This window comes from Oryzias melastigma, linkage group LG17 (assembly GCF_002922805.2).
Source record: "Oryzias melastigma strain HK-1 linkage group LG17, ASM292280v2, whole genome shotgun sequence".
Classification (NCBI taxonomy): domain Eukaryota; kingdom Metazoa; phylum Chordata; class Actinopteri; order Beloniformes; family Adrianichthyidae; genus Oryzias; species Oryzias melastigma.
The window spans coordinates 32229329-32248926 of record NC_050528.1 but is presented as its reverse complement, the minus strand read 5'-3'; the positions used below and the strand labels follow the sequence as shown (position 1 = coordinate 32248926).

General features: G+C 41.4%; 1 protein-coding gene across 1 annotated transcript; it reads right to left on the bottom strand.

The window, feature by feature from the left end:
• Positions 1 to 2590, bottom strand: LOC112151923 (frizzled-8). The gene has a single exon (XM_024281052.2). The coding sequence runs from the start codon at positions 2350 to 2352 to the stop codon at positions 610 to 612; it is 1743 nt and encodes a 580-aa protein (XP_024136820.1). The 5' UTR covers positions 2353 to 2590; the 3' UTR covers positions 1 to 609.
• Positions 2591 to 19598: the final 17008 nt, after the last annotated feature.

Sequence of the window (19598 nt, the reverse complement as noted above, 5' to 3'; positions counted from 1 at the left end):
AACAATCCATAAAATTTATTTTCAAAATAAAATCTTCTATCAAAGTGTGAATTATACATATGTACATCCTTGTAAAATTTCATATACAAAATTCACAGCATTTGTACATCAAATAATTATATAAATACAACTTCTTTTACGCGCGGATGCAACCCGTATGAGACAGACAGTGTGAGTTAAGGCATTCTGGACAGAGGAGCGCTGCGCAGGCGGGACGTGGATGTTTAAGACACAGCGGCTCTTTCACAGTCCCAGCAGCGGGTATCGACGCGGGGGATCTTGTCAGCCGCGCGCGCGTTCAATGGAAGCGCAGATAAGACCCGGCATTCTCCGCGCCAGGTACATTGTTATGCTGCTGACAGCCTCATTATTTAAGGAGAAGCCATTAGACGCTCATTAATGTGCTAATTACAACAATCCAGACTCAATTAGTGAACCCCCACTCCTGCGCACGCACCCCCCGTTTCACATGTGGACGTCATTTGGATAAGGCAAAAAGGAAAGCGAGGCTCCGGGTGCCAAAAGTTAACTTAATAATTTACTAAATAAAAAACATTCATTCAGTCTTTCAGGCCATGAATGGCTGCCCCCCTCCCCCCCTCCCACTGTTCAAACCCGGGACAAGGGCATCTGTTTGGGGCAGGAGACGGAGCTGGCCGTGCCGGACCTCCACGTCAGCCCCGTGCTCACGTCGCTGTACATGGAGCTCGCGGAGGCTTTGCTGCCCCAGCAGCAGCGCGTGCAGAAAGTCCTCCACGTGTCCAGGGTCTTCCCGGACCAGATCCAGGCCCCCGACGTGATCCCCACCAGCAGACACATGAAGTACTTGAGCATGAACACGGCGTAGTTGGGTCTCTGCCGGCTGGGCTCCGTGGCGCACGTGCAGTTGTGCGTAATCTCCCACGCCTGCCGGTTGTGCTGCTCGTAAAAGTAACAGGCCACGATGACGGTGGCCGGGACCGTGTACAGAACCGTGAAGACCCCGATCCGGATCATCAGGCGTTCCAGCTTGTCGGTCTTGGTGCCCCCCTGCTTGATGACGCTCCTGATCCGGAAGAGGGAGACGAACCCGGCCAGCAGGAACATGGTGCCGATGAACAGGTAGATGACCAGCGGCGCCAGCACGAACCCCCGCAGGTTGTCCAGGTTCTGGTTCCCCACATAGCACACCCCAGCCACCGAGTCCCCGTCCACGGAGCTCAGCGCCAGAACCGCGATGGACTTCATGCTGGGGATGAGCCAGGCCGCCAGGTGGAAGTACTGCGAGTAGCTGGCTATCGCCTCGTTGCCCCACTTCATCCCTGCAGCCAGGAACCAGGTGAGCGACAGGATCACCCACCAGATGGAGCTGGCCATGCCGAAGAAGTAGATGAGCAGGAAGACGACGGTGCAGAGCGCGGGGCCCGTGGTCTCGTAGTGGATGTGCCCCGCGCCGTTCCCCGCGTTGCACGCCACCTCCTCGTGCCCGGCAATCAGCCTGACAATATATCCCACTGACACGAACATGTAGCAGGCGGACAGAAAGATGATGGGCCGCTCCGGGTACTTGAACCTCTCCATGTCGATCAGGAACGTGGCCACGGTGGTGAAAGTTGAGATGAAGCAGAGGATGGACCACAGGCCGATCCAGAACGACGTGAACGTCCTCTCCTCCTGCGTAAAGTACGGGTTGTGGCACGGCATGGCGCAGTTCAGGATCTGGCCCGTTTGGACCCGGTTGTGCAGCGGGTGCGGGTCGCTGGTCACGGGCACCATGGGCGCGCGGCAGGAGCAGCCCGCCTCGCACGGGGACGCCGCGGGTTTGTGTTTACCTGGCACGGTGCGCCCGTAGGGGCCCTTCCGCTTGTTGTAGGGCTTCAGGGGCCGGTTGGTGGGCTTGGCCAGCGCCGGGGACACGGTGGTGGTCTGGCTGCGGTTGTAGTCCATGCACAGCGTGTCCTGGTTGCCCTGCTCGGGCAGCAGGTCACACTTCATCCGGTCCGGCCACGGGAATCCGTACTGCCTCATGAGCGGCGCGCAGCCGGCTTTGGCGCGCTCGCACACGCTCCTGCACGGCGGCAGCGGCTTCTTGTAGTCCTCCAGACAGATCGGGGTGTACATGCTGCACAGGAAGAAGCGCAAGTCCGGGGAGCATTTTATCTCCACCAGGGGCCAGAACTGGTGCACCTCCAGCCCGGCTTCGTCCTGCGTGTCGTGGTGAAACTTGTTCGGCATGTGCGTGTAGTTGTAGCCGATTCCTTTGCAGAGAGGGACGGAGATCTCCTGGCATTGCAGCTCTTTGGCCGCCAAGCAGCGCGTCCCGTGCAGGATGAGGCTTACCAGCACGCACCACGCAGAGGTCCTCCTCTCCATCGTTGGCTTGTGCGCACAAACAGTCCTCTCCCTCCCGCCACCACCACTGTGAAAAAGTGGCAGTGAACTTGCGAGTTGCAAGCAGGCTGGGGAGTCCGATCAGTCCCGCAAAGCTCGCGCGCTCATACTCCTGCGCGAGCCACTTCTGCGCGTAAATTCCATAAAAAAGTCGTGCGTGGATCCCGCCTGCCCCGCTGCGCCTCTTTGTGTGGCACCTTGTTTCGCTGTGAGGCTGAAGGGCGCGTTCCGCTTTAAAAGGGAGAACGAGGACACTCCCTCCTCTGCGCGCGAGTAGGGCGGGGGGCAAACCCACTCAATCAAGAGTTCTTTCTGCGGGTGTTTGTTTAAAATATTTACCCTGGAGTCATGCTTATAATTAAAAGACATTGTTTATATTTAGGAAATCGGGTTTTTTTCGCGCGTAAAAGCGGATCAACGCACTCTGAATGGAAGCTCCAAGAGTGAGGCGACAGCTCAGAGAGAACACAGGAGGAAGCATGTAACAGAAACAAGCGCAACTGTTTTCTAGGTTCTTTATAAATAAAGAAAATAGTCCAAGATGTGCATTTTGATCAGAAATGATGGTAAAAGTCACTTAACTTCCTTAAATAAATCATCAATCTGATTTATATGGAAAAAAGTTGAATTTTTAAACTAAAAATGCTGTTTTAAAGACACAAAAAAGTTTTTTTAATGTGTTCTCGTTGCATTTTTCTGTTGATGCATCCATTCCAAATTGAATGAAAAGTAAGTTTAAAACTGTGTTTCTGAGGATTTCTTTTTTTAAATTATTGTGAATCAGAAGCAGGTGAAAAAAAATCCTTAGAAAAAAGCTGTGATGTTAACAACCATCTGTTATCCTAGATTTGCTCCATTCTGATGCATCCACTCAAAGACAAATAGATCCATGAACGGCTTTGTTTTCCTCGTCTGAGCTGGAATCTGGATCTAAACTGTACGTCTGGATAACTCCGATATTTCTCACCATTTTTGTTACATTGCTACTGTTGGGGGCTATAAGCTAGTGTGACAGTGTGCAAAAAAGATGGGTGATGGGAAGGGGGGCGGGCTTTGTCACTAACCGATCTAGCGACTCCCCGATTGGTCCTGGCTTGTGCAAATATTACATCACTTCCTCTTTATGGTCAACATTGTGACAGTGAAGTCATTTTTGTGTTTCTTCTCCAAAGGTTGCAGAATTTATAATTCATTATTAAAAAATTAAAATACAAAATGTTGGCGTTTCCCGACAGTTCTGCCTCCTTTACCGTGTCTGAACTGTTTAACCCCGGAACACCTTTGCTATAAAAAGTTACACCTTTATTTGTTCTGGGTCATTTTTACCCGATATAAAATACCCAATAAAAAGTGTTTGTCACAAAAAATAGGAAATACGACAAAACATGATAAATTAGAGTCGTTTTCTTTTATTCTCAACTGGGGTTTATGTAACAAAATGGAAAGTATAAACATAGGAAGATCCCAAAAACATGCTAAAAAATTTGTGAAAAATTAGGAATTTGAGATGAAAAAAATTCCTAAAAAGAAAAAATAATGAGACTGGAGACTTGGCCTTTGGTCCCATTCCTGGGACATGTGCGACTTTAGGGACATGAAGTAAATCATGTAAATATTTCCACTCAGGTGAAAATCAGATGCTCTAAGGTTAAACAGCAGATAACTTGTGATCAATTTATGTTTTCCTCAGCAACAGAGAGCGTCCGTCAACTGGATTACAGCGCTGAAAATAGAGAATGTCGCCTAAATGCAACCGTATTTTGCTGTCATTGCAGAGAATTTTTGTTTTTTAACTGTCAGCAGAGGAGAACTGAGGGCGTTGAAACTTTAGCGGATTTTCGCACGCAGGGCTAATTGATTAGCTGTGAAAAATTGGGCATGCATTGATAGTCCTCATCAACAGCCCCGCCCACAACTCAGAGGCGAATTCCCAATGAACTCCTGCCACTCTGCAGAAACTATGTCCTGGATCATTTAGGGGTCACATTTATTTGATCAGAGGGAAAGCAAGAGTGTAAAGCAGTAAGAAAAAGTGTCACCTAAATCCAAAAGATTTTCAGAAATCTTACACTTTTTTAAATACTTTTACCAAATACCAAAAGCAAATTTTGGTTTCCAAAAAAAAGACATTGTTTGGATTTTCACTGATTTGAATTCAACTTTGCTTGATATATTCCTCATAAGCTGTCTTGAAAGAATATTTTTTTGTGGTTATTTCGTTGCCTCTATTCTTTCCTGTAATAAACAATAATGGTGTAAAAGCTGTTTTCTGATCTCATCACACACTTTCTGCTCAGTCATAAAGCTTGAAGAAAGCTGCAGGTTCACATCAATCATCGCCCAAGCAGACAGATGATTTTCAAATTAAAAATAAAGAAGAGGATCAAATCTTTGCCTGTAATTCTATGCAGAGCAATTTTCCGCGCAGCCCTCCAGCTGTAATTTGACATTTGACAGAAGCTGATGGATTCATCGTCTTCCAATAAATGGTTGTGAAAACCACGAGGGAGCGGTCGTCCGGTGCTGTCCATCACTCGCCATCACTGGAATGGAAGACTTCCTGCCTCGTTGGGATGACTGACAACATGAACGTGCGCAAGAGCTGGATGTGGAGGATCTCATGAGTGTGTCTGCTTTCCAGTAACAGGCTGTTTGTGTGGAGAGAAGGTTACTGTGGTCTTGTTAGCCCACAGCGGGGGGCCGTCTTGGTCTAAATGGAGGGGGGCCATTTGTCTTAACACCACTGCTAATGTTTCACTCAGTGCATGCTGGGCTGATGCTGCCGTGATGGTCTAACTAACATGAACGGTGTGTGCAAACAGAGCCCAGAGGAAATAAGCCAACATGAGCAGACGCAGCATTGTCATGGCACTAATTAAAGTAATTCACACTTCTTATTGGATTCAGCAGCTTCAAATGGAGCCCCGGCAGTTTGACAGACAGGCGGTGTGTTGCCATCCACAGGTTTTTATCACTAATTAGCTCCAAACTCCAGTGTTTGTGTTGGGAGGCTTGTTTTTGCTTCAGGTTGAGGTCTCAGACGGGTGGGGTTGATTGCAATAAGCCTCTTTCAAGACTGATAAGATGAAAAGTTTGGAGATTTTTCACTATAAACTTACAGATTATCATGCTTGGCAAAGCAAATAAACAAAAATAACCACCCGAAGTAATGTTCAGAGTCAACTGGACCTATTCTGTGTCAAGCACGAAGAGAACAGATGCACATTAGCAGAAAGTGAAGACCTAAAGCTGCTGTTGATTGATGAAACTGATAAATCCTATTTATCTGATAGATACCAGTTTGTTCATGTAAATGGACAGTCCTCTCATTGTACTCGAGTTAGCTACGGAGTCCCTCAGGGCTCAGTTCTAGGGCCCATTCTGTTCACGCTTTACATGCTGCCCTTAGGAAACATAATCAGGAAACATAGCATTAACTTTCACTGTTATGCAGAGGATACACAGCTGTATTTATCCATTAAACCTGACCAGAATGACCACCTAGAGAAACTGAATTCATGCATCAGAGACATTAAGACCTGGATGACAATTAATTACCTCCTCCTGAACCCAGAAAAAACTGAGGTCATGATACTGGGTCCTAAACACCTGAGAGATGCTCTCTCAGATCAGATAGTCTCCCTGGATGGTGTAAATGTTGCCTCCAATTCTTCAGTCAGAAACTTAGGGGTTTTATTTGACCAGGATTTATCATTTAAGGCTCACATATCTCAAGCTTGTAAAACTGCATTTTTTCACCTACGTAATATAGCTAGGATCAGGAATATGTTATCTAAAAGTGACGCTGAAAAACTCATCCATGCATTTGTTACGTCTAGACTGGATTACTGTAACTCTTTACTAATAGCATGCCCGAAAAGTTCTTTAAAAAGTTTTCAGCTTGTCCAGAATGCAGCAACAAGATTGTTAGCAGGAACTAGTAGAAGAGAACACATCACTCCTGTGTTAGCCTCTCTCCACTGGCTACCAGTTAAATCCAGGATCAAGTTCAAAATCCTTCTGTTAACCTATAAGGCTCTGAATGGTGTGGCCCCATCTTATATTAGAGATCTCATAGTTCCTTACCAACCAGTCAGAACACTTTGTTCACAAAATGCTGGACTGCTTGTAGTTCCTAGAATTTCTAAAAGTACAGTTGGAGGTAGAACCTTCAGCCACCATTCAAAGTTTATTTGTTTATTTGGAATCCCATTAGCTTCCACCAAGTGGTCGATAGTCTTCCTGGGGTCCAGAAGCATAAAAACACATTTTACACGTTTCACATAAACTTTAAAAGATTTCACAAAATTTTTAAACCCATTAATAACATCTACATATAAAAACTAAACATGTCAAAATAAGGTCAAAGCAAATTCATTGTTGTATCCATCATTTAAATAATGCAACATTTTACACCAACAACATACATGTCATAAAAACAAACCATAAATCGTTCCAGTTATTGTAAGTGGTCCATTTATGTTAGCTTTAAAATCTTTTTAAAATGACATTTGTTATTTATAAGCCTCATCTTCCCAGAAAGTTGATTCCATGCAGCAGAAGATCTAAACAAACTGTTCTTCTCATACAGTTGGACCTTGAAAAAGGAACTATCAAATCACCAGAGCTGATCTGTCGAGTTTGATATTGATGACAATACCCGCTGTGCAAAAGATTTCTAACCAAACATTGTGGGGACTTTTTAAAGATGGCATCATGCATTAAGCATTGAAGACTAAGTTGTGGTTTTTCTTTCACCTTCAGCCAACATTAGACTTAAAACAGGAGGAGACCTTTTTCCTTTTTTTAATGTTTCGATGGAACCCAAACTGGCAACCCTGGCAGCATCTCTGCCGGCTTATGGAGCGACTTCACCGCGGGAGCAAAAGTCACTGATCTGTTGGGCACCAATTGGGTTTTATTTTCCGGTGCTAAAGCGGTTCTTTGGTTTCAGTTCCTAGTCTGTGCTGGCGAAGCGGGCGAGCCCTGATGGTCAGGGAGGCTGTCCGACTGCAACCAGATAGTGGTTGTGACAGGACATAAACGCTTGTATTAGAGGAGTATTTTACCTGCTGATTGGGACACTAGAAAAGTCACGTGCCCAAAGCTGAGTTCCTGATTGGCTGAGGCGACGCAGCGACCTGTCAAACTTCAGGTATTTATAATTCACGCCTGCTGCCCAATTTGCGCCTTGTTGCTCAAATTGAGCTGCTGGACCATTAAATAACATTGGAGATTGCCGCCCCTGCCGCCAAAATTGCGTTCGGTGTGAATGTGCAATTACGGTTTTCCCTTGTTTATCGCAGCAGTTACATTCTAAAAACAGGTGAAATTCTCAAAATAGGATCATAAATGTTTTAAGGCTGTAAAACTCCTTACTACACTTTTCTCATGAACATTCTGACTCTTTTCTCTGTTTAAACTCAAAGTTAAAACCTTCCTGAAAAAATAAAGCTAAAGATCTGATAGCAATTGAAGATTTATGTCAATTTGGCAAGTTTAACACATTCGGTAGAGTGTGGTTTCTGAAAGGCTTTGATAGCTAAAGCATAAGGTTTCCTGAAGGATGGTTTGGTTTGGACCGGTCTGCTCAAAAATGTTATCAATCTTAAAATCTTTTCCAGTGGTCTTTTAATTTTGATTTTGTAGCCGAAATCTAAAAATCTTTCTAGGACATAGTTTCTGCAGAGCAGCAGGAGTTCGTTAAAATTTTGCCTCTGAATAGGGGGCGGGACTGTTGGCTTGGAGGAGCCCCTTCCCCCTCCCTTCGTGTTGCTCAGAGCTGTGTGTTTACATGCTCTTCCAGGATCTTACAGCCCCTCACATTTCTAAACTACCATCACCAAAAATGGCGAGCAATATTGGAGCTATAGTGGATTCACCAGAATGGAGCAGAGCAGAGAGCTTGTGGCTTGTCCAGTGTATTTTCTTCTATTGTTTTGGCCCTAGTTTTTCCTGTGGGAATGGTTTGTGCCAGGGCTTGCCGGCTTGGTCTGTGGCCGTTGGCCTTGCTGGGGCGCCTGGAGCTCAACTTTGCAGCCTCACAGCTGTGGAGTGGACCCATTGTTGCCCCAATCTGGGTGGGCACTGTGGCGATGTTCCTGTGGCCAAACTAGTTCCTGGTATGAAGAGATTCCCAAATACGGTTTCCTCAGAGCAGAGCCAAGCCTTAAGTTTCTTTGGAAGTTAATGTTCTAAGTACTCATCGTCTGTGGGGTCACGGGTCTGTTAACAGTGTGTGTGGGTGTGTGTGTGTGTGTGTGTGTGTGTGTGTGTGTTTAAAGTGTGAGTTGGATTTTTATGCTAACACTTGTGTATGTTTTTCTTTTTAAATGAACAACCCTTTGAGCTGCACAAAACATGAGAAGTGCTTTTATAAATAACAACAGATTTAATTTGATTCTTCGTGACAAAAAACAAATTTTTCATCTGTTCCTGATTTACAATGACTTGAATAAAGAGATACTCAGAAATGTGATTTAGAGATTAATTTTCTTTATAAATGTTCTCCATCCTCAGTAAAACTAATGCCACCATTGTGGGTCTTTAAACAGTTTTCAAGAACCTCTACTTTCTGTTTTTTCCACCTTTGTTGATTTGGGAAAAATAACTTGATGGATAAATCTTCATCAGTTCTGACACAGTTTTGTCTCTGCAGGAGGCCGTTTGTGCATTTGGGTCACAGTGAGCACAGCACAATGACCGAGTGAGGGAATGAGGTAATGTTGGATGAATGCTGAAAACCTCATAATTTTGTCTGTGAGGTCTAGTTGGTTTAAGATCATGTTGAAGCGAGGGTCCTCGATCCTCCTTCAAGTGGGTCTGGAGTCAGGAACCTCAGAGTAAAAGTCTGTCAGAAATTGCACCACAGAGTTCACTCAAAAGACAAAATGCGGTTTCACCTTTCATGAAAGGGAGACTCGGATCAGCCACACAGCAACCAGGCTCTCTGACGTCTCAAGTCTGTCTCTCTTTCACGACAGGCTATTTTTATTGAGTCAAGCAATATGCAAATATGCAAAGTATGTCTGCCAATCAGATCATCCCTATGTTGACATTCTAACAGTTAACTTTTGCACACATTTGTCAGAGTCGCTCCTGTGTCTAGTAGACATATCCTCTTTTGGTCCTTCCTGTTTTCGCGCTGTCTGTGTCTAACCTCAGCCTACGCATATGACAAGCACTTTCAGTACAACATGATATATGATTTGCATAGCAGGTTCAAGCAAGGTTCAAGCAATACATTCCTTCAATCATTTCAGTTGTTTTTGGATTGTTTCTACATCTTTGACCTTTTCCAACAGCGTCATGCTGATTTTCCTGACGGGGCTCCAGATGCGTGGCTCCGAGCCGGCCCGTCTCCAGCCGAGCTGTGAGCGGCAGGTGAAAGTCGCAGAGAACAGGTGCTTTCTGCTCCCACCAGGGTGAAGCAAACAGCAGAATGAGCATCAGTTACTGTCTACCGGAGTGGAAACCGTATTGATTAACAAGGCTGATAGACTCTGCGGCCCCAGCCACCAACTGTCGACTACGCCTCCTGCCTTCTGTGTGCAGGGGCGATATCGGGTTTAGGATTACGCACCAAGTCCCCGCATACCAAATTTAAAAGGGTGGAAATGGAATTACTGCATCTGCTTGGAAGTCAATTTGTGCATTCTCCAGGCTGACCCGCTCCACCACTCTATCTGTCCTCCCTCGTGCTTTCCCACCCGATCTCAGCCCAGATTCTCCCAGGGCTCTCAATGTTCCTGACGCCAAACAAAAAGGAGAGTGGGTGGGGTGGAGGTGGAGTATGTGTGTGGGGAGGGTCAGTTGTGTTTGGGAAGGAGGGGGTGTTCTCACAGAGTTACTGAGGCATGCTGTGAAACTCTGAAATGTTTGTCTTTGTAACCTCCTCATGGGAAGTTTAGACTTGTGACACTCTCAAACTACGACACCATTTTCATAATATGTGAAATTATTCAACTCTGATTAATCAGTTAGTTATGTTGAGTTTAGGCCTTCTAAGGTACAGGTATCCCACGTTATCATAGAGTGCAAATTCAATATTAAGACAAATCAATAAAAATCAGAGGCAGGTTGATGACATTTTTCCTAAAAAGAAGTCTTAAGAGAAAAGCAGTAAAGAAATAAAACCATGAGGACAAACTTAAACATGGCAGGTGGATGTGAGTGGGAGGGTCTAATGAAAAGACCTGAATACAGCTGGGATGATTACTGCATAAAGCTATGCTCACAACACCCTCTGGAACCTTTGTTCAAGCGACCACTGCCAATAAAAAGTCCATGAAAATGCACAGTTTGGACTTCCACCTTAAAACCTCTTGCATTCACACGTTTACAAAACACGCGACCATTGAAGGGTACGTTGGTAGTTAAATCAGGCCAAATTTTGACCAATTAGGAACACAGATTTGGTAGTGAGAAATGGAGTGCAAACTATTTGGAGAAATAACTGTCCACAACCAGAATTCTGACACCAAGTCTTTCTTATATTGGAACAGAGTTGTGAAAGAAAAAGCCTGGAGCAAGATTTACCAGATTTGCACCACTTCCACATTTCGCACCAAGCCTCTTCCCAAAAGCAGAAGAAGCCCCTCCCTGCACGTCCAATGTGAACACCACATGCTAACCCCTAAACATAACCCTAACCAGTTCAGTGGCCTTGTAGTAGAGAGTCCATAATGAGTTCCATTCCAGGCCGAGTCAAACCAAAGACTAGAAATGGCAGTAGTTACAAATACAACTCTGGTTTGTGTGTGACATAGAGCAAACTGCCCCATCCCCATCACTGAGAGCTCCGTTTGCGCGCTCACTCGCAAATCCTGTACCTTCAAGCTAACATTAGCAGCAAAAAAAAAAAAAAAAGCAGATCAATACAGGATCAATCCAGTTGAACAGTTCTGAACCAGAATTACAATTTGCTACAGCACGAGTGTTGAACGCTCAGCATGTCTCGCCCAACTCAGCGTGAGTGGGCCAGGGTGTGCATAGGGGAAGAGGAGAGTTTGACACGCCCATTTCAGTAGCTATGTCGTTAGCCTGAGCATTTTCTAGCATCCAGTTTTCTGATCCAATGCAATTCGAATGAAGAAATACTCACAAACGCAGTTTGATTATAAATTATGCAAAAATACTGGAAAAATATGGATTTAGAGGCTTGGTACTTAAATGGATTAAGAGTTATTTAACAAATAGACGGCAATACATCCAGTTGGGTGACGTTCATTCCTCTGAAATAAATATAATTTTGGGTATTCTGCAAGGGTCAGTCCTAGGCCCGAAACTGTTCTTATTGTTTATTAATGACCTACTGTATGTTCTGTATCTCATGTGATGAAGATGGTTTTATTTGCAGATGACACAAACATCTTCTGTTCAGGTGAACATTTAAATGAAGTGTTCGATTTAGTAACCAAAAAATAAAAAAAATTAAATCATGGTTTGGTTGAAATATTCTAGCATTAAATCTAGATAAAACAAAAATTATGGTATTTGGGAATAACAAAAAGGAATCGATTCAATTTGAAATAAATTGAGTTAAAGTTGAAGTGGTTCATGAAAATAATTTTTTGGGTGTTATAATTGATGATAGATTGAGCTGGAAACCACATTAATCAAATAAAAAAATATCCAGAAGTCTTGCCATTTTAAACAATGTAAAACTCTCATTAAATTATAAATCACTTCACATGTTGTACTGTTCATTAATTTAACATATTTTAGTTACTGTGCAGAGATCTGGGGCAACAATTACATTACATCAATAAAAATATTGTTCTTCAGAAAAGGGCTATACGAGTCATACATAAAGCTGGTTATTATGATCATACTCATCCACTTTTTACTCACTCAAAATTACTCAAATTAAAAGATTTGGTTAATTATTTAACTGCATAAATTATGCACAAAGCCCAACATAAAATGCTGCCTAACAACATTCAAAAACTGTTTACGAGTAGAGATGGAGGTTACTAAGAGGAAAATTTAGATTTAAAATAAATATAACTCGTACCAGAAGAAAACAATTCTGCATTTCCTTTTGTGGTGCAAGACTGTGGAACAGTATATCCGACAAAATCAAAAATAGTCCAACAACAATTCAAACTTCAATACAGGTCAAAAATATTTAATGACTATATAATCATAAATAAATGAGGGGCCATTGTGGATGAAAAGTGATTTGTGCATATATGTAAGTGTACAGGCATATACGTGTATATACATTTGTGTACGGGTGTTTACATATATATGGATTCTTTTTCATGTGTGTATGCTGTTTTTTTCTTTTTTGTTTTGTGACTTTTTCCTTTGTTGAAACAAAGTAAGTTGATAGGCTTGAGTAGCATTATTTAAACTAGCTAAGAGGGTGGGATTAAATGAGTTTTTTTTAACTTCCTCCCACCCCTTTTTGAACACTATATCATGTGTGTACTTGTTCTTTTTTTGGTTACTCTTTTGTTTCCTGTTTGACTGTTTTATTGTTTTAATTAGTGTTCAAAATAAAATAAACTGGAATTTTGTATAGGTCCTCTATTTTGAGAGAAACGCTACAAAAACATGCTAAAAACACAAAACCTATTATTTTTTCATTAGAGTAGGTCTTTAAAGAGGTGTTTTCCTGTTGTCTGCATTGTTGCGTCTTATGTGTTTTGTTTCTGCAATTATATCTCTTACATGATTTCAATAAATGCTTTGAAACTATTTTCTTTTGTTCGAGTTCTTCCTGCATCTGGGTTTGAACCGGCTAGCTCGATTGAAACACGGTGTGAATGTAGCATGAACCTAAACCAGGTGTGAACCTCAAACAGGTGCAGCGTCAACTAAATGCAGAAACAATAGAAGGTCACTACACAAGTTTGACAAAAAACAAAACCCTCCAAGAGGGCCTGGATGCAAACAACAAGACGGCACCCACACATTTTTAGCCAGAACCAGAAATCAAGAACAGGAAGTTCCTGTCGCATCCCTCTCCTCCCCATTTCGGTCAAACCATTTTCTTTTTTGGTCAAAAAAAGATTAATTCAAGTGGCAAATCTAATAGTTATGAGTTTTTCCTTTTTCAGCTTTTAACCTTTAACACTGAAGATCTCTGTCAAAACCCGCTATGCCCTTTGACATACCGTAACACCTTAGTCGATTACCATGAATCAGGTGATCATAGCAGCTTTCTACGGATATGCAACACATTACTGATATAAAGTGTAGCATTCCAGAGCAAAGCCGCTTTTCTCTGCAACAGAATATGACGATTCACATTGATCACGTTAAGGGTTTAAAAGTTATAGAGGTCAAAAGAATGTAACCACCGGAGCTAAAGATCCTCAACAGTTTTACAAATCAATGATGACTCTTTATTTTGCCACATTTTAAGCTAATCTTGCACATTAATCTGTGTATTTACATTTACAAGTTTTAATAAAAGATGCAATGATTCTGAAATTTTGTAGAATTTCCGCTTCCAGCTAATGATGTCTGGGCACCATCTTGTCTGCAACCCTCAAACAAACCCCTACAAACAGAAACAAAATCACACTGGCTTAATTTGCTCTGGCAAAAAAAAAATCCAGTTTTTTTTCTAGTTTTCTGCAAAAAGTTGCAATAAAACTGGCTTTTAAAAAAACACATTTTTTAGCTAGTTTCTGTTTTCTTTTATTTTCACTGTTGTAATAAATTTACAAAAGAAAATCCACAATCTCTTACATCTGAAATTGTGTGTGAGCACCAACATAGTTTCCATCAGTGGTCAGGTTTCTTCTTCATGGTTAAAGCTCACAAAAAAAAAACAAACAAAAAAAAAACAATAGAGTGGCCATTAACTGACAGAGTGTTTCCCTTCTTGTAATTGGATCACACATCACAGAACTTCAGGTATCAATTGTCACAGTAAGTAGTCTACCTGCTGTTCAGCTGCCTGTGATACACATGAGCAGCACAGAGCTCCAATACTGAACATGTTTCCAGACATGTGGAATGCAAATGGTAACATATATACACAAAAATGTGTGTACTTGAGAAACCTCAACAGGGGCAGATGTGCTGAAGTGCAAGAAGGCCTTAGTCACAACTGCCCTTACAGGTGCATAGGGCAAAAAATGGGCAAACCTTTATAGGCCACGCACAAAATACAAAGATTGCAGATCACTCAGTCAGCCTGAAAATACAAAATATTTATGCACATTTTTTCTACCCGTGAGTGACGGGTCCATCAAATGTTACTAAAGCTTTATTAAAAATAAGTAGTTTAATCTATTAAATGTTTGATGAAAAAAGTCAACTAACAGGAGTCTTTGTTTCTTAAACCACATTTTCTTTTTGTACTTTGAGTAAAGTAATTGTTAAAAACCACTCAAAAAAAATAGCATTTTTGTGTTTTTACCATGTCCTTGTGGTAATTTTATAATGATGGCGCATGGATATAAAAGATTAAGATTAGATCAGGAGTAGATAAAAAATACAGTCAGAAAAAGATAGTATTTGTGACAATACGCTGGTCAGGCCACAAGCTCCCTGGGACCTCCATAACACAGAGAGGAAGAGGGGCGGGGTTGCTCCATCCCCACCACTCAGAGTCAAATTTCTAATGAACTCCTGTGGCTTTGCACAAACTATGTCAGAGAAAATGACACAACTTTTTTGATATTGGCAAAAAACAACATAATTAAAAGACCACTGGGAACGCTTTTACAATAGATCAGAATATGTTTAGAGTGGGACAGCAATGGTAGAAACAACAGCTGAAACACTGGGGCAGTTTCCAATTCTTAAATAATGTAAAAGAACGTAATTCATGGTTCAATTTAACATCAATGCATATACTGTATATATTTAAGTTGCCAAAACTAGATCCTACTGTCTTCATATTTCCTTGGAATTAACATATTATAATAAGTAATTTTAAAAAAAGGCGACGGATACTCCGATTTACAGCAGAAACATTCAAATTTCTGCCACAGAATTAGCGCTCATCATCACCTATCAAAGGAGACGTCGGCATCTTGTTGGAGCGGTTAAGGATGAAGAGATTTTGAGAAGTCATGGTTGGTGATTTTACAAAGGAGTTGTGGATCCAACAATCCCACGTGGCATACTCCGCTTTAGGTGAGCTGTGATGGTGGTGCAGCGGTGCAGACCCCAAAGGTACTGCACAGCAGAGCGCGGTATCTGGTTGTTGATCATGTGACTCATTTAATTCGAAAAAATTGTTTCCATTTTAGTTTTCCAAAATATGTCTATTTCGAAATGCCTCAAAAACAATCTCCTCCAGGCCATAAACATTTTTTTTTTTTCAAAATTGTTGTGTTTCCATCAGGCAAGTTTATTCTGTAAATCCAACTTGCACAGTTTCATAATCAATGGAAACGTTAGTAATACGACTGGTACAAAGTTTTATATGTGTGCTTATAAAAAAAGGCACTAATATGACCTAAAAATAAATTGTGAGGAGGTGTGTGGAAAAGCTGACACTTTTGATGGTGAATCGGCACCATCCCCTTTGGATTTGACAAAACTGAAGCAAGTTTATTTCATAACATTCTGTAAATGTAACATTTTTCTGCTGCCAGACATAGGTTCCACCTCCCCGATAAGCTAAATAAAAAACTAATGAAATTTAGTCAAACGAGTTCTCCTGAGATGTTGAAGTACTTCTTTGTTCCTTTTAACATCTGAGTAACTCATCATGCAGTTAAAGTCTGTAATTTTCTGTCCATGGCTGGGGGGTGGAGGCTGCAGTTCCTGCTCCCTTCTGCTGCTCCTGGTTAGTGATGGATGGAGGATTCCTTCCTTCCTTTCTCCCTCCCACCTTCCACAGGTTAGATTCCTCAGCAGTTCTGCGGCATGTTTACTTAAAGGCAGACTACTAATCAGCCTGAGGTGAGTCGGGAGGCTTTAGGCAGTCACCCCTGACATACACGTGCACGCACACACAAATGCAGGCCCTGCAAATGTCCCTCCGTTGACAGAGTGCATGCATTGTATTGGCTCACCTTCCTTCCGCTCATTACCCAGAGCAAACACTGACATGAATCCCTCCCATCCAATCAGTCTACCGCTGGGCAGGACCATGACAGCCACGGCTGTGACTCCGAACCTCCGGAAACCAAACGCACACACAAAAGCATGCAAGTGAGGTAACTCAATACCAAGGCAGATCAAATTTATAAAGAAAATCCCCAAAAACCAAGCAAGCATTTGTTAAGTGAAGGGACTAGCTTACAAAGCTGTGATTTCATGCATAAGAAGAGATAGAAATGCTGACTACAACTCAACCGCTAGAAAATTCTAACATCTCTTTGGCTCTGAAAGCCATGAGGAGTTTCCCTGCATGGGACCTTTGTGCTTTCCTGCTAACACGGCTCTGGAACAAACCCTAAATCAAAGCTATTTCTAGAACTTGATAAAAAAAATAGGTTTAATTGATTTTTAGTCAGAAAATGCAACATTTATTTATCTTGATGAACTGGTTTGTCTCTAGTGTCATTTATTAAAATAAAAAAACATTTCAACAAATTTTAAATTTCATAATGGGTCATTTTGTTGAGGAAATTTCCATTTTTGTTCAGTTTAAATCACTGAAAACTTGTGAAAACTGTTGTCATCGACCAAACAAATTGTTTTTTAATTTAAACTTGAAAAAGTTAATTATTGGATTAGATTAAATCATGAATAGAATCTTCTTTTCTGCACCTGATTATAAAGCGCTCCGTCAATGAATGAATGTTCTATAAATAATAGACTTGATACACTGGAAGAAAAGTCTATCTAACAAGGATGGAAAAAACTGAAAATAGCCAAAATAACTTTTTAATCTTGTTTAAGGGTCGTAAACTCATAGAGAATGTAATGTGTAAGATTATAAATCTTGTTTTGATATTACATGTCTTTTATTTCTTACCTTTACAAGTACTTTACAATACCTGTAACTCCCAACCTGGTTTGTAACATGGAAAAAAATCTGTCTGATACTGCTAAAACAAACGTCATTGTCACTATGAAAAAAAAAAAAAGAAAAAAAAAAAATCATAGTTCAATACCGCTGCATGTTAGCCAAGTTAGCGTAGTTCTATAACATTGTTTGGAACTGTCATAAAAAAAGACCATTTCCACAGTGTGGTATGAACCTCTCAAAAATCGCTTACACATCAGTAAACACAACCAGAATGAATCCATGAACCCATTTATAACGCCCTCCGGACCATCTTGATTTCCTCAAGGTACATTGTTGATTTTTGCAAAAAAATGAATGCTTTAAGTGTTCCCTTTTGAAAATACAGTAGGTTTGTAAACCCGTGAATGATATTAACAGCGTTTTGCAGAGATACAAAGTCAGTTATTTGTCATATGGGAAAAAACAAGCAAAGCCTAAGCAGTATTTTTGATTATTAATTTATTTCATTTGTTTATTTCTCAGACTAACACGCCCTTTACTAATTCTTTACTTAGCTTAATTCAATATTTTTTTCTTCCTAAATTTTGTTAAATTCTCCCTCAGCTCTGAATCTGCTCCTCCCTTTGCAGAAAAGCAGGTTTCTAACAACTTTAAGTGGCAAACATTCTTCACTTTTCTAAATCTAACAGACCGTGCCCGCTCATGTATATAACTTCTGCAGGTATTTGCATTAGCAGATAACATTATTGCAAACAATGGATCAATACAGGATCAGGTTACAGCTGATCCCTTTTGTGCCTTTCGGTTTTGTTATGCTAACACCGAGGAAAACTGAGCTAACTCGTTCACGGTCAGATGCTGAGGTAACTTTCTCTCTGGCAGCCTTTCCACAACAAACTCAGGATTTTCCTCTGACTCTTCCCTTCCTGACACACAATGTCACGCTTTGTTCAAACTGCTGAGCCTCACGTCTTTTTGCCTGCCTGAAACATCCATTTGATTGTAGGTAATTATCCAAGGTTCACCGTAAAGATGACGAACAGCCTTCCTGCAGTGAGATAAGATGGCAGCATTTACTTTTTAATGGCAACGGATTAGAAAAACAAAGATATAAGCTGGTAGAACTGTTCACAAATGTGCAATGGAAAGGATAAATGGATCAACATTAGAAAGTTAAAAGTAGAACATTATCAAAAACTATTATTCCTACAAGAAAACCAAAACAAACTTTAGCAAAAAGTAGGAAAACAGGAAACTTGCAGTTTAAAGACCCACTTTGATCATCTTTTAAACTATTTTAAAATAACCATGATTATGCTGTTTTTAAACAAAATAAAAAAACCTGTGTTGTTTCCTAAGACATAGTCTCTGAGGAGCGGCAGTAGTTCATTAGAAGTTCCCCTCTTGTGGGTGGTACTGCAGGCGGGAAGCAAACACTCCCCGCCTTTCCCCTCCCCATTGCTGACAGAAAGTTTGTGGCCCGTCCAGTGAAATTTTTACGTCATAATTACTTTTTCCGATGGCACTTTTTTCATTTGTTCCTGATTCACTGAATTCAATAAAAACTACTCAGAAATTGAATTTTGAGCTTAAGTTTCTTAATATACATGTCTTTCCTCATCATAAAAATGCCTCCAGAAGATGTTAAAAAAAAAAAAAAAAAAAAAACACAAATTTTATTTGAGTTAGTCTTTTAAGTCAGAGGAATCTTCTCTTGCCAGGAAAAAAAAAGATCAATCCTGTTTCATGTGTTATTGGCTTTTTCTTGTGGAAACTTTGTAATTTGCAGAGGTGTCACACCCCAATTGGTCTAGGGGTCTGGGGCATAGCATAAAGAAAAGTAAATGAGATATGTGTAGCAAAACACAAAATAATGTCTCCATAAAAAGTAACACATTTATTTACAAGACAAAAAAAAACAATAACTAAAAGAGAAGCAAAAAGGCTTCAGGGTGAACCAAGGCCAACACAACAAACAAAACCCCAACTAACTCAACCCAGGGAGCTTACCTGCAAAAGAGAAGTAAAAGAAAGACAAACACTAACCTCCCTGAACTAACAGAAAACATGGCAGTTCACCCCTACAGCTTCACTTAACAAAACTAATTCTCATAAACCCAAAAAACAGAGTGGGACTTCACCAAACCACAAAGAAACTACAAAGCGCACACAAAGTAAAGGAGGTGGAGAAGATCACTGAGCTGCAGTGGAGACTGGTTGCAGCTCCCTTCTTTTAGGTTGGAGGTCCACATGGTGCTTTTGAAGGCTCCCTCCTTCAGGTTGGACCAATGGGGAGCCACACCTCCAGCACCACACCTGAAAGAAATAAAGACAGACA

Excerpts from the sequence above, each read along its gene's own strand:
- LOC112151923 (XM_024281052.2), bottom strand. The coding sequence starts at position 2,352 with ATGGAGAGGAGGACCTCTGCGTGGTGCGTGCTGGTAAGCCTCATCCTG.